The sequence below is a fragment of the Somniosus microcephalus genome, chromosome 6 (assembly GCF_052327205.1).
Source record: "Somniosus microcephalus isolate GS21.2 chromosome 6, FLI_Smic_1.0, whole genome shotgun sequence".
In the NCBI taxonomy this organism is placed as follows: domain Eukaryota; kingdom Metazoa; phylum Chordata; class Chondrichthyes; order Squaliformes; family Somniosidae; genus Somniosus; species Somniosus microcephalus.
The window spans coordinates 178,105,384-178,128,818 of record NC_140992.1 but is presented as its reverse complement, the minus strand read 5'-3'; the positions used below and the strand labels follow the sequence as shown (position 1 = coordinate 178,128,818).

The following is a 23,435-nucleotide window of genomic DNA, read 5'->3' as shown; positions in this document are numbered from 1 at the left end:
ACAACTGGATCCTCCCCCTCCCACTCCAAGTTTCTCTCCAGCCCAGAGGAGATGTCCTTAACCCTGGCACCGGGCAGGCAACACAGCCTTCGGGACTCACGCTTTCAGCTGCAGAGAACAGTGTCTATCCTTCCAACTGTACTATCCCCTATCACTACAACATTTCTTTTTACTACCCCAACTTGAATGGTTCCCTGTACCACGGTGCTGTGGTCAGATTGCTCATCCTCCCTGCAGTCCCTGCCCTCGTCCACACAGGGAGCAAGAATCTCGTGCCTGTTAGACAAGGCCAAGGGCTGAGGCTCCTCCATCACTGCCTCCTGGATCCCAATACCTGCCTCGCTTGTAGTCACACCCTCCTGTTCCTGACTATCAGCCAGATTGGAAGTAATTACTCTAGTGGGTGTGACTGCCTCCTGGAACTTGGTGTCCAGGTACCGCTCCGCCTCCCTAATGTGTCGTAGTGTCTGAATCTCGGACTCCAGCTCATCAACTCTGAGCCAAAGTTCCTCGAGCAGCCAACATTTGCTGCAGCTGTGGTCGCCTTGGACCTCAATGGTTTCCACCAGCTCCCACATGCACCAACAACACATTGCCTGGTCTCCTATCTCAATTAATTAATTAATTAATTTTAAAATTTGGAACACGTATATCTTTTAATCCACACCAAGGCACTTAAATTTAGAAGCCCAAGTTAGGAAAAAAAGCGAGAAATATAGAAATACTTACCAACCAATCACTTACCTGCTTTCTGGTGCCGTCACACTTCGATTACTTTTTACTTCTTTACACTCACTGGTCTGTTGCAGCTCAGCATCTCCCGCTGCTTTAATACTGCCGAACTCTCGCGCTCTCCTGGGCTCCCGCTGCTTTAATACTGCCGAACACTCGCGCTCTCCTTGGCTCCCGCTGCTTTAATACTGCCGAACTCTCGCGCTCTCCTGGGCTCCCGCTGCTTTAATACTGCCGAACTCTCGCGCTCTCCTGGGCTCCCGCTGCTTTAATACTGCCGAACTCTCGCGCTCTCCTGGGCTCCCGCTGCTTTAATACCGCCGAACTCTCGCGCTCTCCTGGGCTCCCGCCGAACTCTCGCGCTCTCCTGGGCTCCCGCCGAACTCTTGCGCTCTCCTGGGCTCCCGCTGCTTTAATACTGCCGAACTCTCGCGCTCTCCTGGGCTCCCGCTGCTTTAATACTGCCGCGCTCTCCTGGGCTCCCGCTGCTTTAACTACCGCCGAACTCTCGCGCTCTCCTGGGCTCCCGCTGCTTTAATACCGCCGAACTCTCGCGCTCTCCCGGGCTCCCGCTGCTTTAATACCACCGAACTCTCGCGCTCTCCTGGGCTCCCGCTGCTTTAATACCACCGAACTCTCACGCTCTCCTGGGCTCCCGCTGCTTTAATACCGCCGAAATCTCGCGCTCTCCTGGGCTCCCGCTGCTTTAATACCGCCGAACTCTCGCGCTCTCCTGGGCTCCCGCTGCTTTAATACCACCGAACTCTCGCGCTATCCTGGGCTCCCGCTGCTTTAATACCGCCGAACTCTCGCGCTCTCCTGGGCTCCCGCCGAACTCTCGCGCTCTCCTGGGCTCCCGCTGCTTTAATACCGCCGAAATCTCGCGCTCTCCTGGGCTCCCGCTGCTTTAATACCGCTGAACTCTCGCGCTCTCCTGGGCTCCCGCTGCTTTAATACCGCCGAACTCTCGCGCTCTCCTGGGCTCCCGCTGCTTTAATACCGCTGAACGCTCGTGCTCTCCTGGGCTCCCACTGCTTTATACCGCCGAACGCTCGCGCTCTCCTGGGCTCCCGCTGCTTTAATACCGCCGAACTCTCGCGCTCTCCTGGGCTCCCGCTGTTTTAATACCGCCGAACTCTCGCGCTCTCCTGGGCTCCCACTGCTTTATACCGCTGAACGCTCGCGCTCTCCTGCGCTCCTGCTGCTTTAAAAGCGCCGAACTCTCGCGCTCTCCTGGGCTCCCACTGCTTTATACCGCCGAACTCTCGCGCTCTCCTGGGCTCCCACTGCTTTATACCGCCGAACTCTCGCGCTCTCCTGGGCTCCCACTGCTTTATACCGCTGAACGCTCGCGCTCTCCTGGGCTCCCGCTGCTTTAATACTGCCGAACTCTCGCGCTCTCCTGGGCTCCCGCTGCTTTAATACTGCCGAACTCTCGCGCTCTCCTGGGCTCCCGCTGCTTTAATACTGCCGAACTCTCACGCTCTCCTGGGCTCCCGCTGCTTTAATACCGCCGAACTCTCTCGCTCTCCTGGGCTCCCGCCGAACTCTCGCGCTCTCCTGGGCTCCCGCCGAACACTCGCGCTCTCCTTGGCTCCCGCTGCTTTAATACTGCCGAACTCTCGCGCTCTCCTGGGCTCCCGCTGCTTTAATACTGCCGAACTCTCGCGCTCTCCTGGGCTCCCGCTGCTTTAATACTGCCGAACTCTCGCGCTCTCCTGGGCTCCCGCTGCTTTAATACCGCCGAACTCTCGCGCTCTCCTGGGCTCCCGCCGAACTCTCGCGCTCTCCTGGGCTCCCGCCGAACTCTCGCGCTCTCCTGGGCTCCCACTGCTTTATACCGCCGAACGCTCGCGCTCTCCTGGGCTCCCGCTGCTTTAATACCGCCGAACTCTCGCGCTCTCCTGGGCTCCCACTGCTTTATACCGCCAAACGCTCGCGCTCTCCTGGGCTCCCGCTGCTTTAAAAGCGCCGAACTCTCGCGCTCTCCTGGGCTCCCACTGCTTTATACCGCCGAACGCTCGCGCTCTCCTGGGCTCCCACTGCTTTAATACCGCCGAACTCTCGCGCTCTCCTGGGCTCCCGCTGCTTTAATACTGCCGAACTCTCGTGCTCTCCTGGGCTCCCGCTGCTTTAATACTGCCGAACTCTCACGCTCTCCTGGGCTCCCGCTGCTTTAATACCACCGAACTCTCGCGCTCTCCTGGGCTCCCGCCGAACTCTCGCGCTCTCCTGGGCTCCCGCCGAACTCTCGCGCTCTCCTGGGCTCCCGCTGCTTTAATACTGCCGCGCTCTCCTGGGCTCCCGCTGCTTTAATACCGCTGAACTCTTGCGCTCTCCTGGGCTCCCGCTGCTTTAATACCGCTGAACTCTCGCGCTCTCCTGGGCTCCCGCTGCTTTAATACCGCCGAACTCTCGCGCTCTCCCGGGCTCCCGCTGCTTTAATACCACCGAACTCTCGCGCTCTCCTGGGCTCCCGCTGCTTTAATACCACCGAACTCTCGCGCTCTCCTGGGCTCCCGCTGCTTTAATACCGCCGAACTCTCGCGCTCTCCTGGGCTCCCGCTGCTTTAATACCGCCGAACTCTCGCGCTCTCCTGGGCTCCCACTGCTTTAATACCGCCGAACTCTCGCGCTCTCCTGGGCTCCCGCTGCTTTAATTCCGCCGAACTCTCGCGCTCTCCTGGTCTCCTGCTGCTTTAATACCGCCGAACACTTGCGCTCTCCTGGGCTCCCGCTGCTTTAATACCGCCGAACTCCCGCGCTCTCCTGGGCTCCCGCTGCTTTAATACCACCGAACTCTCGCACCCTCCTGGGCTCCCGCTGCTTTAATACCGCCGAACTCTCGCGCTCTCCTGGGCTCCCGCTGCTTTAATAACGCCGAACACTCGCGCTCTCCTGGGCTCCCGCTGCTTTAATAACGCCGAACTCTCGCGCTCTCCCGGGCTCCCGCTGCTTTAATACCACCAAACTCTCGCGCTCTCCCGGGCTCCCGCTGCTTTAATACCACCGAACTCTCGCGCTCTCCTGGGCTCCCGCTGCTATAATACCGCCGAACTCTCGCACTCTCCCGGGCTCCCGCTGCTTTAATACCACCGAACTCTCGCGCTCTCCTGGGCTCCCGCTGCTTTAATACCGCCGAACTCTCGCGCTCTCCTGGGCTCCCGCTGCTTTAATACCACCGAACCCTCGCGCTCTCCTGGGCTCCCGCTGCTTTAATACCACCGAACTCTCGCGCTCTTCTGGGCTCCCGCTGCTTTAATACCGCCAAAATCTCGCCCTCTCCTGGGTTCCCGCTGCTTTAATACCGCCGAACTCTCGCGCTCTCCTGGGCTCCTGCTGCTTTAATACCACCGAACTCTCGCGCTCTCCTGGGCTCCCGCTGCTTTAATACCGCCGAACTCTCGCGCTCTCCTGGGCTCCCGCTGCTTTAATACCGCCGAACTCTCGCGCTCGCCTGGGCTACCGCTGCTTTAATACCGCCGAACTCTCGCACTGTCCTGGGCTCCCGCCGAACACTTGTGCTCTCCTGGGCTCCCGCTGCTTTAATACCGCCGAACTCTTGCGCTCTCCTGGGCTCCCGCTGCTTTAATACCGCCGAACTCTCGCACTGTCCTGGGCTCCCGCCGAACACTTGTGCTCTCCTGGGATCCCGCTGCTTTAACTACCGCCGAACCCTCGCGCTCTCCTGGGCTCCCGCTGCTTTAAAACTGCCAAACTCTCGCGCTCTCCTGGGCTCCCGCTGCTTTAATCCCGCTGAACTCTCGCGCTCTCCTGGGCTCCCGCTGCTTTAATACCGCCGAACTCTCGCGCTCTCCTGGGCTCCCGCTGCTTTAATGCCGCCGAACTCTCGCGCTCTCCTGGGTTCCCGCTGCTTTAATACTGCCGAACTCTCGTGCTCTCCTGGGTTCCCGCTGCTTTAATACCGCCGAACTCTCGCACTCTCCTGGGCTCCCGCTGCTTTAGTACCGCCGAACTCTCGCGCTCTCCTGGGCTCCCGCTGCTTTAATACCGCCGAACTCTTGCGCTCTCCTGGGCTCCCGCTGATGTAATACCGCCGAACTCTCGCGCTCTCCTGGGCTCCCGCTGCTTTAATACTGTCGAACTCTCGCGCTCTGCTGGGTTCCCGCTGGTTTAATACCGCCGAACTCTCATGCTCTCCTGGGCTCCCGCTGCTGTAATACCGCCGAACTCTCGTGCTCTCCTGGGCTCCCGCTGCTTTAATACCGCCGAACTCTCGCGCTCTCCTGGGCTCCCGCTGCTTTAATAGCACCGAACTCTCGCGCTCTCCTGGGTTCCCGCTGCTTTAATACCGCCAAACTCGCGCTCTCCTGGGCTCCCGCTGCTTTAATACCACCGAACTCTCGCGCTCTCCTGGGCTCCCGCTGCTTTAATACCACCGAACTCTCGCGCTCTCCTGGGCTCCCGCTGCTTTAATACTGCCGAACTCTCGCGCTCTCCTCAGCTCCCGCTGCTTTAATACCGCTGAACTCTCGCACTCTCCTGTGCTCCCGCTGCTTTAATACCGCTGAACTCTCGCGCTCTCCTGTGCTCCCGCTGCTTTAATACCGCCGAACTCTCGCTCTCTCCTGTGCTCCCGCTGCTTTAACTGCCGCCGAACTCTCGCGCTCTCCTGGGCTCCCGCTGCTTTAACTACCGCCGAACACTCGCGCTCTCCTGGGCTCCCGCTGCTTTAATACCGCCGAACTCTCGCGCTCTCCTGGGCTCCCGCTGCTTTAATACCGCCGAACTCTCGCACTCTCCTGGGCTCCCGCTGCTTTAATACCGCCGAACTCTCGTGCTCTCCTGGGCTCCCGCTGCTTTAATACCGCCGAACGCTCGCGCTCTCCTGGGCTCACGCTGCTTTAATACCGCCGAACGCTCGCACTCTCCTGGGCTCCCGCTGCTTTAATACCGCCGAACTCTCGTGCTCTCCTGGGCTCCCGCTGCTTTAATACCGCCGAACTCTTGCGCTCTCCTGGGCTCCCGCTGCTTTAAAACTGCCAAACTCTCGCGCTCTCCTGGGCTCACGCTGCTTTAATACCGCCGAACTCTTGCACTCTCCTGGGCACCCACTGCTTTAATGCCGCCAAACTCTCGCGCTCTCCTGGGCTCCCGCTGCTTTAATAACGCCGAACTCTCGCGCTCTCCTGGGCTCCCACTGCTTTAATACCGCCGAACTCTCGTGCTCTCCCGGGCTCCCGCTGCTTTAATACCGCCGAACTCTCGCGCTCTCCTGGGCTCCCACTGCTTTAATACCACCGAACTCTCGCGCTCTCCTGGGCTCCCGCTGCTTTAATACCACCGAACTCTCGCGCTCTCCCGGGCTCCCGCTGCTTTAATACCACCGAACTCTCGCGCTCTCCTGGGCTCCCGCTGCTTTAATACCGCCGAACTCTCGCGCTCTCCTGTGCTCACGCTGCTTTAATACCGCCGAACTCTCGCGCTCTCCTGGGCTCCCGCTGCTTTAATACCGCCGAACTGTCGCGCTCTCCTGAGCTCCCGCTGCTTTAATACCGCCGAACACTCGCGCTCTCCTGGGCTCCCGCTGCTTTAATACCGCCGAACTCTCGCGCTCTCCTGGGCTCCCGCTGCTTTAATACCGCCGAACTCTCGCACTCTCCTGGGCTCCCGCTGCTTTAATACCGCCGAACTCTCGCGCTCTCCTGATCTCCCAGTGCTTTAATACCGCCGAACTCTCGCGCTCTCCTGGGCTCCCGCTGATGTAATACCGCCGAACTCTCGCGCTCTCCTGGGCTCCCGCTGCTTTAATACCGCCGAACTCTCGCGCTCTCCTGGGCTCCCGCTGCTTTAATACCACCGAACTCTCGCGCTCTCCTGGGCTCCCGCTGCTTTAATACCGCCGAACTCTCGCGCTCTCCTGGGCTCCCACCGAACTCTCGCGCTCTCTTGGGCTCCCGCTGCTTTAATACCGCCGAACTCTCGCGCTCTCTTGGGCTCCCGCTGCTTTAATACCGCTGAACTCTCGCGCTCTCCTGGGCTCCCGCTGCTTTAATACCGCCGAACTCTCGCACTCTCCTGGGCTCCCGCTGCTTTTTTACCACCGAACTCTCGCGCTCTCATGGGCTCCCGCTGATGTAATACCGCCGAACTCTCGCGCTCTCCTGGGCTCCCGCTGCTTTAATACCGCCGAACTCTCGCGCTCTCCTGGGCTCCAGATGCTTTAATACCGCCGAACTCTCGCGCTCTCCTGAGCTCCCGCCGAACTCTCGCGCTCTCCTGGGCTCCCGCTGCTTTAATACCGCCGAACTCTCGCGCTCTCCTGGGCTCCCGCCGAACTCTCGCGCTCTCCTGGGCTCCCGCTGCTTTAATACCACCGAACTCTCGCGCTCTCGTGGGCTCCCGCTGCTTTAATACCGCCGAACTCTCGCACTCTCCTGGGCTCCCGCCGATCTCTCGCGCTCTCCTTGGCTCCCGCTGCTTTAATACCGCCAAAGTCTCGCGCTCTCCTGGGCTCCCGCCGAACTCTTGCGCTCTGCTGGGCTCCCGCTGCTTTAATACCGCCGAACTCTCGTGCTCTCCTGGGCTCCCGCTGCTTTAATACCGCCGAACTCTCGTGCTCTCCTGGGCTCCCGCTGCTTTAATACCACCGAACTCTCGCGCTCTCCTGGGCTCCCGCTGCTTTCATACCGCCGAACTCTCGCGCTCTCCTGGGCTCCCGCTGCTTTAACTACCGCCGAACTATCATCCTCTCCTGGGCTCCCGCTGCTTTAATACCGCCGAACTCTCGCGCTCTCCTGGGCTCCCGCTGCTGTAATACCGCCAAACTCTCACGCTCTACTCGGCTCCCGCTGCTCTTTGTACCGTTGAACTCTCACGCTCTACTCGGCTCCCGCTGCTTTTTGTACCGTTGAACTCTCGCGCTCTCCTGGGCTCTTGCTGCTTTTTCTACCCTATGGAGGGAAATAGGGCAGCCCTGCCACCCTTAAAAGGGAGTGGAATCAGGCAGTAGCTATCTCTTAAAGGTTAGTTGAATGACCTAGTGCTGTTCCCTTAGAGGGGAGGGACATTCTGTTCATTTCCAGTAAGTCTTGTGTCTCATTTCTTTAACAGCATGGGGAGGAAATCTCCACAGCGGCCAGTGACCTGGCCATGGTGTTGACCCGTGGTCTGAGCCTGGAACACCAGAAAAGTAGCCGCGACTCTCTGCAGTACTCCAGTGGTTATAGCACCCAAACCACCACACCATCCTGCTCCGAAGACACCATTCCTTCCCAAGGTACTTCCATCAGGAGATCTCTCTGTGCCCCCTTTCCAGGTGTTTACCTTCTGCACAAGTATCACGCTAATCATCAACCGAAGACCATAGATACAGAGAACCAGGGTTGCTCACTTTCCATGTCACATGTTTCAGACATGTGTACTCTCCTAGTTCCGTACTGCAGATACTGCTGTGTGTCTGTAACCTGATGAAGAGAGATAAACTTGAATTTTGTGATCCAATGCATTGTAGCTTTATTTGTCTGGCAACACGTAATGAATACATTCTGGTTGTACTAACCTTGCTAATACTTTGTAGCTTTAGTGATCACATTAACACATGGTAGCATATTAGTGCGTTTTATGTCATTGTTGCTTTAGTGAACACACTAATGCATTGTTGCTTCAGTGAACACACTAATGCATTGTTGCTTCAGGGAACACACTAATGCATTGTTGCTCTAGTGAGCACTAATGCATTGTTTCTCTAGTGAACATGCTATTGCGTTGTTGCTCTAGTGAACATGCTAATGTGTTGTTGCTCTAGTGAACACGCTAATGTGTTGTTGCTCTAGTGAACACACTAATGCGTCGTTGCTCTAATGAACACACTAATGCGTCGTTGCTCTAGTGAACACACTAATGCGTCGTTGCTCTAGTGAACACACTAATGCGTCGTTGCTCTAGTGAACACGCTAATGCGTCGTTGCTCTAGTGAACACGCTAATGCGTCGTTGCTCTAGTGAACACGCTAATGCGTCGTTGCTCTAGTGAACACGCTAATGCGTCGTTGCTCTAGTGAACACGCTAATGCGTCGTTGCTCTAGTGAACACGCTAATGCGCCGTTGCTTTAGTGAACACGCTAATGCGCCGTTGCTTTAGTGAACACGCTAATGCATTGTTGCTCTAGTGAACACACTAATGCGTTGTTGCTCTAGTGAACACACTAATGCATTGTTGCTCTAGTGATCACAGTAATGTGTTGTTGAAAAAAAGAAAAGTAATGTGTTCTCAGAAAAAGAATCCCATGAAAGAGTTAAGAAGATGCCATAAATTGTAAGAATTTATTGTTATATAAAACTCAGCATTAGATTATTTTAATTGGAATTCTGACATGCCATAATTATTTGATAAGACTTGCAGCAGTGTCATTTTTACCGACTGAAGTTGAGAGATCTGTTGTTGCTGTCTGTGGAAGGCATTCTCTCATGTCAGGTGTCATGGCCAACAGCAATGATTAGGACACGGGTGATGACGTCCTCACTGAAGAGTTATAGTAAGCTACTGAATCGTCTGCTACTCGTGTCTCTCATGTTACCCCGTTTTATGCATTCGGATTGCTGGTCAGTGACAGCCTGTGAGTAGCACATTTTGTAGAGGACTCTCCCTGCTGTGATATTTGACTCCCAAAAAGTCATGACCAAGCTTGGAAACATGTGATCACAACCTTGTCTTCTCTCCTACGCGTTCAACCTTGATAGTGATGTGTACTATTGGTCTTGGCCCTTCACCTAGGCTTCTCAATGTAATTTTTAAAGCACAATGAATTGTGGAAGCGGTACCTATTCATAATCTCATGGGAGATGAACTTTATGATGTCACGGCAGAAAGAAAGTCACATCAAAATGGCTACTTCTGGGTCCTGCATCACACAAAACAGTTGGCTTGGCTGAGGATGAGCGAGAGACCTAGAATTAGATTTCAACTTGCTGCCTGGGCAATGAAAATCAGGCGGTTTCTATAATGGGCAGCTGATCTGCAATGCCCGGGCAGCAAGTTGAAAATCTACCCTATGCAGTAAGAACACAGATATATCACTGAGGTTTAGAATTATGGGGCAATCCAGTAGACTTGAAAGCTATTTAAGTTTATGACGTGGTCATTGTAAGGGAAAGAGAGCAAAACCTGAGAACTATAGACCAATCAGCTTAACGTCAGTGATAAGAAAGGTGCTGGAGTTTATACTGAAAGAAGTGATAGAAGAGCATCTGAAGACAGAAAATATAATTTAAAAAACGCATGGATTCCAAAAGGCTAAGTCATGCTTAACTAACCTGATAGAATTCTTTGAAAAGGAAATGGAAAGAGTTATGTACTTGAAAGTCAGCAGATGTCATATGTCAGAGAAAAGGGTATAGAAAGATATGCTGAAAAGCTGAGATGAGGTAGATGGAATGGGAGGAGACTCGTGTGGAGTATGAACGACCGGCCTGGACTAGTTGGGCCGAATGGCCTGCTCCTGTGCTATAGATTCTATGTAATTCTAAGTAATTGCGAGGTAGCTGGATTGAATCTTTAGTAGATTAATGGAAAAGGGGGAGGACAATCTTGTTGCCCAATTCCTGGTGGCCGTGGTGGACTTCCCCTAACTAAAGCATTGAATTGAGAGGATGCAATCATCTGGTTTGATAATGCTTCTAACAGTTAAATCTGTCTGTAGGCATTTACTGGCCAGGGTGTCTAAAGATTGCCAGGTGATATTATTGTTGGCACGAGAGGTTATTAAATTGGCCCCAATTTACTAAAGATACCAGCCTCTAATTAGTGCTTGCATGGGTTCCTTAACCTTTCACCTCCTTTTCCTTCCTGAATAATCAGACCAACAAAATGACAGGAATATTGGAACCGAATACTGAGATACTTGAGACATTGGTCAACTCTGAGGGCACTCACAGGAAGATCCTTTGATGCAACATGGTTAAGAGCCAGTATTTTCATTCTTATTTTCACCCCTCTATTCTTGAAGACCCTTGCTGTGGCACAAGCCCACATGGACTGGCACCTCACCAAAGTGGCCTTTCTTCAAGTGTGAGCCAAAACAATAAAGCTATTTAACTGTGGGAGGTGTTAAGGTCCGGCCCAAATCGGTTCTCGCCTGCAGTTTCCGCACGTGCATTTACTGGAAGGGTAGTCACCGAATGGCGATCAGAAGTCAATCTCACAAGCTCAGGGTTAATAAGGCCATTTGCAGTGCCCCTTTCCACCACCCTGACTAAGATCACCCAACACTGCACAAACTGATGAAACCTGGCACCTTCCTGGACTACACGGCTCAATAATACACTGCCTGGTGGATTGATCCATTGAGCTATCAGTGACCGGAATGTGTTATCCAATCCTCCGCATACCCTCTGAACAGAAAACTAAGTGCCTTACTAGAGAAACAGGCGCCAATGGCTGAAATTGGCTTGGCGTCTGTGGTTTGTCAACTTGGGCTGGAGATGCTGGTTTCTTTTGCCGTGGTCTTTGCCCACAGTGCAGGAGGATTGGAGTTAGAAGACTAATTTGACTGTATTCATAGTGTGCCCAGCTGGTACCCGTTGTGCCCTGGTTATGGGCTTGTTTGACCACCATGAACTCATTACTGAGCTACCCAAATGTTACTGATTCTGGTTATCCATCTGTTGAGTACAGACTTGCCAGGTGAGTACTCCATCGCAGGGAGAAGTGACCAATCTTGGAGTCTGTATCTCTGGTCTCTGTGTTACCCATGCCCATTGCAAAAAAAGCTTACACATTGAAGTATTTACTGCAATGCTTCTGATGCCTGACTTAAGTATTAACCGTGCTTTTTGCGCACAGTTTCAGATTACGATTGCTACTCTGTGAATGGCGACGTGGAGGGAGACCACCAAAGCGAGTTTGACAGATCTTCGACCATACCGCGGAACAGCGATATTGCCCAGAGTTACCGGAGAATGTTCCAGACCAAACGCCCCGCATCGACAGCTGGACTGCCTTCGGGGAGCGCACAGAACGTTTCGGTTACCCCGGGTGTGGCCACCATCAGACGCACCCCGTCCACCAAGCCGTCTGTGCGCCGCGCCCTCTCCAGCGCGGGTCCAATTCCCATCCGTCCTCCGATTGTGCCGGTGAAAACACCCACTGTGCCGGATGCCCCGGGGCCAGTGAGGGTCGGCAGCGAGGAGTGCGTGTTCTTTAGCGATGACACATCGCCAAATGCCTTGGAGTACACCAAGGCCTCGCCGAAGCGGCTGAGCCTGCCCAACACTGCGTGGGGTGGCGGCACAATGGAGATCTCCGTGTACCCGGGAGGGCACATGTCGAGCGAGGAGGAGCAGCAGCTGGCTGCCAACCGCCACAGCCTGGTTGAGAAGATCGGCGAGCTCGTGGCCAGCGCCCAGGCTCTGGGTGACGGACAGTTCCCTTTTCCCGCAATGCTCCCCGGCACAGTGCCCGATGACGGCCTCGGCCTCCCGCTGCCCCCGGTGTCTCCCAGCGAGGCCCCCGAAGACATGCTCACCGCCATACGCCGAGGGGTGAAGCTTAGGAGGACCATCACCAACGACAGGTCTGCGCCAAGGATTTTGTGACAACGGAGCCGAGCTTCAAGACTGAGACATACTGAGGGGAAAGTAGGCCGATCCAGGCCGCATGTGTTATAAAATTAACTCTGTGAGGAATGATGAGAAGATTGAACCAAGAGACACTGAACTCTGACTCAACCAGGCTGGTTTCCAACGCAGTGCCATGAACTACCTTAAACCAAGCAAGAACGGCCTACTGGTGTGGTGGAGTGAAATATTTTAAATTAAGACGTGGCAGGTTTTAAATGAGTGTACTATGTTAGTTATAAAGAGGAATTTAACATTTTGTTCTTTACAGATATTCTATTGGCCATTTAACTGACTCACTGTTTTGTGGCATTTTCTTTTCAGCTTTCGTGGTATTTGGTGCACGAAAAAGTTCTATAACGTGCTGTGTGTAGCTTCAAACACCAAGGTGGTTTGCACTCGTCCTCAATGTGTGTCTCTGGCCTGCCTGACTGGGTCCTTCCTCAGCCACAACAACAAAAGAACAGGTTCCTCAAGAGAGCAGAGAGGGAGGTTTAGAAGGAAAGAAAAAGTAAGGAGTTATAGCAGGGAGAAGGGCAGGGTGATGGGATTCTTGGTGCGTCGTGCTCCTGATTTGTACTTGAGTTGCTCATTCATTCAAGTTGAAGGCGGTGTATCAAGGTTGTTTGTGAATTCCTATTCGGACTGGACAAACACTGGGGATTGGTGCTTACTTCTTGTCCTAACTACCGTTCACCCACTTTGAGCTGAAAGCTCACTATATATTTGATTATACTCAGAGATCTAACTTTCTTTTCCTAACTTCTGATCAGTGGAGTCCAGTGGCTCAGCTGCTGATACCAGATTACCACATCTCAATTGGCTCAATTCTAGTTTCCCATCTTGAAGCCACCTGAACCCCTAAAAGACAAAGTAAAGTGAGTTTTGGTGAGGGATCTTGTCGGAAACGTTAATCCGTCTTTTCTCCTTTCAGACGCTGACTTACCCTCTGCATAGTTCCCGAATTTTCTATTTATTTCAGAATTCCATCATTCACAGTTTCCATTTGAACCTGAGATATTATTGGTTAGCACTTTGCCTCAGTAACTTTAGAAGAAAAAGACATGTCCTAGAAATGATTGCAATAAGAGTGGAAGGTTGCTTAATGTGTTGATATAGAAAGAAAGACTTGCATTTACGACCTCAGAACGTCCCAAAGAGCTTCACAGCCAATGAAGCACTTTTGAATTGTACTCACTGTTATAAAGTAGGAAACGTGGCAGCCAATTTACACACAGCAGCTCCCACAAACAGCAGTGAGACAAATGACCAGATAATCTGTTTCAGTGATGTTAGTTAAACGATAAATATTGGCCAAGACACGGGAGAACGCCCCAACTCTCTTTTGAATCGCACCATGGGATGTTTTATGTCCACCTGAGAGGGCAGACTGGGCATCAGTTTAATGCATCATCCGAAAGACGGCACCTCCGACAGTGCAGCACTCCCTCAGTACTGCACTGGGGTGTCAGCCTAGATTTTGTGCTCAAGTCCCTGGAGTGGGACTTAAACTCAGAGGCGAGGGAGCTACCCACTGAGCCACGGCTGACACCAGTATCCCTTGCTTGTGATTTGAACACACGGGTGATCCGTGTACTGGGTGATGCTACTATTGAACGGCGGGCAAAAGAATGTTCTAGAAACAGGCTGTGTGAATATCCTGCACAGTTATGTCTCGGCTTATATTCTATATCAACTTTTAAAATAATTACTTAAGAGAAATGAAGTTTGTATTTATTAACTAGATATGTATGTGTGTGTAGGTAATCGTACAATTCAGTATTCATTGTATAATCCTCTAACTCGCAGGGAAAATGTTTTTAATATCTCATTATATAGGAATTTCTAGAAACTGATATAAATTGGGACATAATCTGAACAGCCTTTTAGATTTTTAAAATTCTGCAATTGAACATTTTGACATCTGTCTTTAAAGACACTTGTCTGTATTTTTGTGCAAAATTTCAAGTTTGTTTTAACGATCTAAGTCGATGCTCTTAAGCAATAATTTGAAAGGAGTATGCACCAGCAAGTTCCCAGGTTCGGTTCCCGGCCTGAGCAGAGCGGGATGATTTCAGCCAGGGTGACAGTGAGGACGGGGGAGGCTCAGGAGTGTTCCCATTCCTAATCATCATCCAGGGACTTCCCCCCCCCCCCCCGCCCCCCGCCCCCTTCCCCCTTGCCGGAAATGCGCTATTGTGTGGGCAGAACTGAGCAATGATGGCTTCTGCAGTCGAATATCTTGCTGACATTTCCCCTACCTGAGCTCATATTCAGGCGAGCTACTAAAGAGCTGCTGCCACCAGTGACCATGCCCCAGCCCAGCCCAGCCCAGCCCAACCCAGCCCATGATGAGTTTGTCCACACTCGCCCCGGTCTAGATGACAGCACCTACTCTAATCTTAATGTGTGTTGTGTAAGGGGTACAAGTGAACCTGCATGCGCTCTGTGACATTAAGTGATGTTTTCTATTACTTTAGCAGAATTGCATAGGTCAGAAGATGTTAGAAGGTCATTTGTGATTTTAAATAACCTGCTCAGCACTTTAAAATTAATGGCTATTTAACATTTTTAAAAAATAATTCAGCGGGGGGGGAAAAAAATTATAAATGAAGTGCAGTAAAAATGAACCAACACAGGCAGGCATTGATGCAATAACTTAGTTGGCTGATCTTTGTGACATAGGGCCACTGTGATCATTTGGGAGTGAGGTGAAGCCGGTCCTTAATTAAAACTCACCGCAAGGCTTCAAATCCACATTAGCTCACTTTAAAACAACATATAGTTGTGCAATAATTTAATAAATACATCAGGATGAAAAATAATTGAGAGTTTTAGTTTGAACTGAATAGCAGCTGTTTGGAGTGTTGGAATGAAGGCACCTTGGCCCCATGGTGAAGGATTCGCTTAGGTTTTCTCTAATGGGATGTCTCCCCTGTTTCTCTGATCTAAAGCTTTGAATAATTTCTCTCAAATGTCGTTTCTCCTCCCGCTGTATTTAACTGATTCGCCCTGTTGCTGTGCTGTCATCACTCGTGGTCTCTCCGTTATTTATCAAGTTCAAATCAGGAGTGGAGTTTAGATAACCATGTACATCATCCCAAGGGAGGGCGAAGGGGACACCATGGGGGTTTGGGATGATCAGGAGAGGGGGTGGGAGGAGGAAATGAAGGAGATAGGAGGTTGAGACCGCAGTGTATCTCAGAAAGGGAGGGGAAACAGAGGAGGCACTGGGAGGAGGAATGGAGGTTGGTAGAAGTTGAGACATCACTGCCCTGGGGAAGGACCACAGAAGTGTGCTAGGTTTGAGATTCCTAGGAGGGACCACTGAGGAGAGCAGTGTTTTGAGATGGTAGAGTGTCCAAGATAAGGGCCACAGAGGAGAGCAGTGTTTTGAGATGGTAGAGTGTCCAAGATAAGGGCCACAGAGGAGAGCAGCGTTTTGAGATGGTAGAGTGTCCAGGGTAAGGGCCACAGAGGAGAGCAGTGTTTTGAGATGGTAGAGCGTCCAAGGTAAGGGCCACAGAGGAGAGCAGTGTTTTGAGATGGTAGAGTGTCCAGGGTAAGGGCCACAGAGGAGAGCAGTGTTTTGAGATGGTAGAGTGTCCAAGATAAGGGCCACAGAGGAGAGCAGCGTTTTGAGATGGTAGAGTGTCCAGGGTAAGGGCCACAGAGGAGAGCAGCGTTTTGAGATGGTAGAGTGTCCAGGGTAAGGGCCACAGAGGAGAGCAGTGTTTTGAGATGGATGGAAGAGAACTGGGCTCAATTGTGCTGCTGTCCATAGTTCAGTATCCTCCTGGCACTCAATGTTTGGGGAGATACATGAAAAATGGCCCCTTGGTTGAGATACTTTGGGGGGCAGTGAGAGTTACCACCTGCAATAGTAAAGCAGATAAAAACAATTTTTAAATGAAGTCTACCAAAATGCTTCCTGTAAAAACTGTACCGCCCCACCCCGTTTCTCAAACATATTTTTATTCCAGTTCTTATTTAATTTCCTTTTTGCTTCATTTGAGCTTATGAATGTGATTGTTGTTGAATCCAGCATCCCGAGACAATTGGATAGGAACAAAGTGGCATGGTGTCAGAGGTAGGGTTGGGAGAATGGGCAAGAGAGGAGTGTGTGATGGTCTCGGAGGTTTAAATGGAAGAGTAGGCAAAGGGGAAAAGGGAAAACTGTGATGGTATGGGAGAGGCGGAAGGAGCAAAGTGTGATGGATACAAGGATCAGGAAACAGGAAGAACTGCATTAGTAACTGCAGGGCCACCATCACTTCATCAAAAATAAATGTTTATGATATCACAAAACAAAGTAAGCACAACAGTTCTTCCCTCAGATTGTATGGTTCCACTTGCCTTTAAGGAGGTCCCTTTAAAAGCAATCATTAGTTTGCAGGAGCTGAACAAACCAAGTTCTGTTTTTATTATAATAACAGAAAATGTTGGAAATACTCAGCAGGCCAGGCAGCATTTGTGGAGAGAGAAACAGAGTTAACGTTTCAGGTCGATGACCTTTCACCAGAACTGGGAAAAGTTAGAGATGTAGCAGATTTTTAAGCAAGTGCAGGGGCAGGGAAAAGTGGGGGAGAGGAAAGAACAAAAGGGGAAGGTCTGTTTTTATTACATGAGATTTCAGGATTGTTGCCCGTGTTTTGGTCCATTGCCTTATTTGCGACTGGATAAGCCAGCTTTGGTTTTTATTGCACGGTGTTTTCAGGTGTTTAGGCTGTTGTGTTCTGTACAAATCGTAAATTGGTGGCCCTGATGATGAGGCCAAGCCGAACTAAAATGTGACCCATGCAGTACTGTTTCTCTGCCAGCGGTTGGCGCTGTTGTACCAGATTTGTTTCCTCACTCACCTCCTTTGAGGGCAAGTGAGCATTTAATGGAGTGAATGTTTAAATCTTTTAGCTCGCTATTAAGTGAGGATGAACACGAGGAGAAATGTAGCAGAGATAAGATAGTCTTGAGAGCTGTGTTGAAAAATACAAATTGCACCAAAATTGGCAAGGGGAAAGAAGCATAAAAGTGAGCGACCAGATTCATTTTTCTATTTAAAAGATGCATCTCAGATGGGTATGGCGGGAGAGTTTGAGGGAGGCTTCTGGTCTGCTGAGGTCAGTTCAAATTTTTTGAGGCTTGGGGAAAATACATAATTACCAAAAAAAAGGTAAAGGGCCAAACGAAACTTCAACTATCTGAAAACCCGAGCTCTGGAATTCCGTCCCTAAATCTCACATAGAAACATAGAAGATAGGAGCAGGAGTTGGCCATTCAGCCCCTCAAGCCTGCTCCGCCATTCAATGAGATCATGGCTGATCATCCAAATTCAGTACCCTGTTCCTGCCTTCTCTCCATATCCCTTGATCCCTTTAGCCTTAAGAAATATATCCATCTCCTTCTTGAATATATTTAATGAATTGGCCTCCACTGCCTTCTGTGGTAGAGAATTCCACAGGTTCACCACTCTCTGGGTGAAGAAATTCCTCCTCATCTCAGTCCTAAATGGCTTACCCCTTATCCTTAGACTATGACCCCTAGTTCTGGACTCCCCGGCCATCGGGAACATCCTTCCTGCATCTAGTCTGTCCAGGCCTGACAGAATTTTATAGGTTTCGATGAGATCCCCTCTCAATCTTCTAAACTCCAGTGAGTACAAGCCCAATCGACCCAATCTCTCCTCGTACGTCATTCCTGCTATCCCAGGTATTAGCCTGGTGAATCTTCGCTGCACTCCCTCCATGGCAAGAACGTCCTTCCTCAGATAAGGCGACCAAAACTGCACACAATACTCAAGGTGCGGTCTCACCAAGGCCCTGTACAACTGCAGCAAGACATCCTTGTTCCTGTACTCGAACCCTCTTGCTACGAAGGCCAACATACCATTTGCCTTCTTAACCACCTGCTGCACCTGCATGCTTACCTTCAGCGACTGGTGCACAAGAACACCCAGGTCTCTTTGCACTTCCCCTTCTCCCAATCTATTGCCATTCAAATAATAATCTGCTTTCCTGTTTTTGCCACCAAAGTGGATAACCTCACATTTATCCACATTATAGTGCATTTGCCATGTTTCTGCCCAATCACCCAACCTGTCCAAATCATACTGGAGTTTCACAACATCCGCCTCACAGCATACCCTTCCACCCAGCTTTGTGTCGTCTGCAAATTTGGAGATACTACATCCAATTCCCTCGTCTAGATCATTAATATATATTGTGAACTGCTGGGGTCCTAGGACCGATCCTTGCGGTACCCCACTAGTCACTGCCTGCCACTCGGAAAACGACCCGTTTATTCCAACTCTTTGCTTTCTATCTGCCAACCAGTTCTCTATCCAAGTCAATACCTTGCCCCCAATCCCATGTGCCTTAATTTTACAAGCTAATCTCTTATGCGGGACCTTATCGAAAGCCTTCTGAAAGTCCAAATACACCACATCTACTGGTTCTCCCTTATCTACTTTACCAGTTACATCCTCAAAAAATTCCAGTAGATTAGTCAAGCACGATTTACCTTTTTTAAATCCATGTTGACTTTGCCCGATCCTGTCACTGCTTTCCAAGTGCTCTGCTATTACATCTTTTATAATGGACTCTAGCATTTTCCCCACTACCGATGTCAGGCTTACCGGTCTACAATTCCCCGCTTTTTCTCTACCACCTTTTTTGAATAGTGGGGTAACATTAGCTACCCTCCAATCCATGGGTACTGTTCCAGACTCTATCGAGTTCTCACTACCTATCTCTCCTCCTTTAAGATGCTCGTTAAAATCTACCTCTTTGACCAAGCTTTTGGTCATCTGCCCTAATATCTCCTTATGTGGCTTGGTGTCAATGTTTGTCTGATAACACTCCTGTGAAGTGCCTTGGGACGTTCCACTACCTTAAAGGCACTATAGAAATGCAAGTTGCTGTTGTCGACAAAAGAAAAATAACTGCTCAGAGTAATTGTTGAGATGGGTCTAACTGACTGGGAATGGCATTTCCTGTCTGCTCAGGGGGAAGGAGTTATTTCAGATCGTGTGCTGTTTAGCGTATGTTCTGGATCATCTCTAATTCATCCTGGTTCATCTCTGGCTCGATTTCATTAACAAGAAAGTGAACCGACCGGACTCGGAGTCTCTCTCTCAGTCTCTGCTGCATTGGTTAGCCCCTTTTTTAAAGATTATCACTTGCTGGAATTAATTTTTTGGGTGTGGGGGGCATTGGGTGTTGAGCTGTGCTTTGTGGAACATCAAAGGAAGTCCTGAAAAAGTATCCCATAAGCGATGGCGAAGAAAAAAATGAAATAGCTATTAAATCTGTGCATAGACGCTTGTTAAACTAAGCAGCAACTTGCACTTGTAGAGTTAGAGAGAAAGACATCAGGGGGATGGTTGTGGCAGAAGGATTGGAATCAAGTGGGCAGACACTGCCAGGTAGCAGGCACACTGAGAAAGAGGCACAAACCTCCTTTTTCACTGCACATTTCTAACCCCCACTCACCCCACCCCCCCTCCCCTCACCCCACTCCTTTGTAACCTCTCTGTGATGTAATCTCAAGCACAGGTCGTTCCATGTGTGTATATATATATATTAATAAAGAGAGTCGATGATCACCAGTTGTGCAACTTGCTCTTGATTCCACTTTTATTGTCCAGACATTGACAAAGAACAGAAGATTTCTTTGCAATCACAGCATTCATTTATTCTCTCCCTCCTCCCCACCGCCCCTGCACCCTTCCATTTTTTTGTACAGACAAAAAAAATTGAGAAACGCTGAAGTGAAGTAATGTTACTGGTGCTGTTGGTAACTGTCATTTAATTTATTTTCAGTGCCTCCTCCCCTCCCGCCCACTTTTTGTAATAGTATAATCATGTAAATTTGTTTACTCTCTCACCGCCTGAAGCCTCAACGCACTGTGATGTTACCAGTATTAATAAAGCTGTACTGTACAAAACTGCCAGCCTATGTCTCTTCTCACCCATTGATGCAGCCATTGTTTGCTTTCCAAATCCGATTTTCTCTTCTCTCCTCTACCGCTCTCTTCTCTCTCCTGCAGGAGCATGGGTCTTGCCAATCTGCACGCAACTTCTCTGGGGTGAGGTAAGTGGGCTGTACCCTACAAGGTGATTTTGAGTCCACATCAGGCAACCACACTTTACTTAACATGGATTTCTCAATAGTTTGGAGACTCTTGAGCACATTGATGGGTTTCAGCATGCGCCAGACACCTGGTGGACCAAATAAATCGGAAGAATGTATCAGGGATAGATTTATGGATGTTGGCACTAACTGTTACTGAGATAGACCATTGGGCACTGGCACTGACTGTTCCTGGGATAAAGCCATGGACACTGGCCCTGGCAGTTACTGGAGTAGATCCATGGACACTGGCATTTCCTGGGGTAGATCCATGGACACAGGCACTGACTGTCCCTGGGGTAGATCCATGGACACTGCCACTGACTGTTCCTGGGGTAGGCCCATGGACACTGGCACTGACTGTTTCTGGGGTAGATCCATGGGCACTGACACTGACTTTTCCTTGGGTAGATCCATGGACACTGGCACTGACTGTTCCTGGTGTAGATCCATGGACACTGGCACTGACAGTTCCTGCGACAGATCCATGGACACTGGCACTGACTGTTGCTGGTATTGTTGCATGGACATTGGCACTGACTGTTCCTGGGATAGATCCATGGCCACTGGCACTGACTATTGCTGGGGTAGATCCATGGGCACCGGTACTGTCTGTTCCTGTGACAGATCCACTGGCACTGACTGTTCCTGGGAGAGATCCATGGACACTGGCACTGACCATTGCTGGGATTGTACCATGGATATTGGCACTGACTGTTCCTGCAATAGTTCCATGGACAGTGGCACTGACTGTTCCTGGTGTAGATCCATGGACACTGGCACTGATCGTTGCTGGTGTTGTTGCATGGACACTGGCACTGACTGTTCCTGCGACTGATCAATGGACACTGGCACTGACTGTTCCTGATGTAGATCAATGGCCACTGGCACTGACTGTTCCTGGGATAGATCCATGGACACTGGCACTGACTGTTCCTCAGGTAGATCCATGGACACTGGCACTGACTGTTCCTCAGGTAGATCTATGGACACGGGCACTGACTGTTCCTGATGTAGATCAATGGACACTGGCACTGACTGTTCCTGGGGTTGATCCATGGACAGTGGCACTGCTGATAACGGGGGTAGATCCATGGGCACTGGCACTGACTTCCTGGGATAGATCCATGGACACTGGCACTGACTGTTCCTCAGGTAGATGCATGGACACTGGCACTGACTGTTCCTCAGGTAGATCTATGGACACGGGCACTGACTGTTCCTGATGTAGATCAATGGGCACTGGCACTGACTGTTCCTGGTGTAGATGCATGGACAATGGTACTGACCGTTGCTGGGATTGTTCCAGGGACACTGGCAGTGACTGTTCCTGGGTTAGATCCATGGACACTGGCACTGACAGTTCCTGTGACAAATCAATGGACACTGGCACTGACTGTTCCTGGGGTAGGTCCATGGACATTGGCACAGACTGTTCCTGGGGTAGATCCATGGACACTAGTACTGATTGTTCCTGCGATAGATCCATGGACACTGGCACTGACTGTTCCTGTGATAAATTATGGACACTTGCACTGACTGTTCCTGGGATAGATCCATGGCCACTGGCACTGTTGTTCCTGTTACAGATCTATGAACAGTGGTACTGAATGTTCTTGGTGTAGATCCATGGACACTGGCATTGACGATTCCTGCGATAGATCCATGGACACTGGCACTGACGGTTCTTGCGACAGATCCATGGACACTGGCACTGACTGTTCCTGGTGTAGATCCATGGACACTGGCACTAACTGTTCCTTTGATAGATCCATTGACACTGGCACTGACTGTTGCTGGTATTGTTGCATGGACATTGGCACTGACTGTTCCTGGGATTGTTGTATGGGCACTGTTACTGACTGTTCCTGGGATAGATCCATGGCCACTGGCACTGTCTGTTCCTGGGATAGATCTATGAACAGTGGAACTGACTGTTGCTGGGGTAGGTCCATGGACACTGGTACTGTCTGTTCCTGCAAAAGATCCATGGACACAGGCACTGATTGTTCCTGGGGGAAATCCGTGCACACTGGCACTGATTGTTCCTGGGGTAGATCCGTGGACACTGGCACTGATTTGCTGGGATTTTTCCATGGACACTGGCACTGACTGTTCCTGGGGTACATCGATGGACACTGCCACTGACCATTGCTGGGATTGTACCATGATTATTTGCACTGACTGTTCGTGCGAAAGATCCATGGACAGTGGCACTGACTGTTCTTGGGATTGTTCCATGGGCACTGTTACTGACTGTTCCTGGGATAGATCCATGGCCACTGGCATTGACTGTTCCTGGGATAGATCCATGGTCACTGGCACTGACTTTTCTTGGGGTAGATCTATGAACAGTGGTACTGACTGTTGCTGGTGCAGATCCATGGACACTGGTACTGTCTGTTCCTGCAACTGATCCAAGGACACTGGCACTGACTGTTTCTTGGCAAAATCCGTGCACACTGGCACTGACTGTTCCTGGGGTAGATCCATGGACACTGGCACTGATCATTGCTGGGATTGTACCATGAATATTGGCACTGACTGTTCCTGCAATAGATACATGGACAGTGGCACTGACTTTTCCTGGGGTAGATCCATGCACACTGGCACTGACTGTTCCTCGGGTAGATCCATGGACACTGGCACTGACTGTTCCTGGTGAAGATCCAAGGACACTGGCATTGATGGTTCCTGCAAAAGATCCATGGACACTGGCACTGACAGTTCCTGTGACAGATCCATAGACACTGTTACTGACTGTTCCTGGGATAGATCCATGGCCACTGGCAGTGATTGCTCCTGCGACAGATCCATGGACACTGGAACTGATTGTACCTGGTGTAGATCCATTGACACTGGCACTATCTATTCCTGTGATAGATCCATTGACACTGGCACTGACTGTTGCTCGTATTGTTGCATGGACATTGGCACTGAGTGTTCCTGGGGTAGATCTATGAGCACTGTTACTGACTGTTCCTGGGACAGATCGATGG

The 23,435-nt window shown here is 50.8% G+C and overlaps 1 protein-coding gene across 15 annotated transcripts in view; it reads left to right on the top strand.

Annotated features, from left to right (window-relative positions):
• The window catches only part of mtss2b (MTSS I-BAR domain containing 2b), a 313,125-nt gene extending 293,216 nt beyond the window's left edge, over positions 1-19,909 (top strand). For 13 of the 15 annotated variants that reach the window (XM_085991002.1, XM_085991008.1, XM_085991007.1 and 10 more), the window contains 2 exons: positions 7,807-7,972; positions 11,537-19,909. In XM_085991002.1, coding sequence (XP_085847128.1) covers positions 7,807-7,972; positions 11,537-12,288 — 918 coding nt within the window. In that variant the 3' untranslated portion in view covers positions 12,289-19,909. Of the gene's footprint in view, positions 1-7,806; positions 8,012-11,536 lie in introns of all 15 variants that reach the window. The other 2 variants (XM_085991010.1, XM_085991009.1) reach the window with 1 other exon arrangement.
• The last annotated feature ends 3,526 nt before the right edge of the window (positions 19,910-23,435 follow it).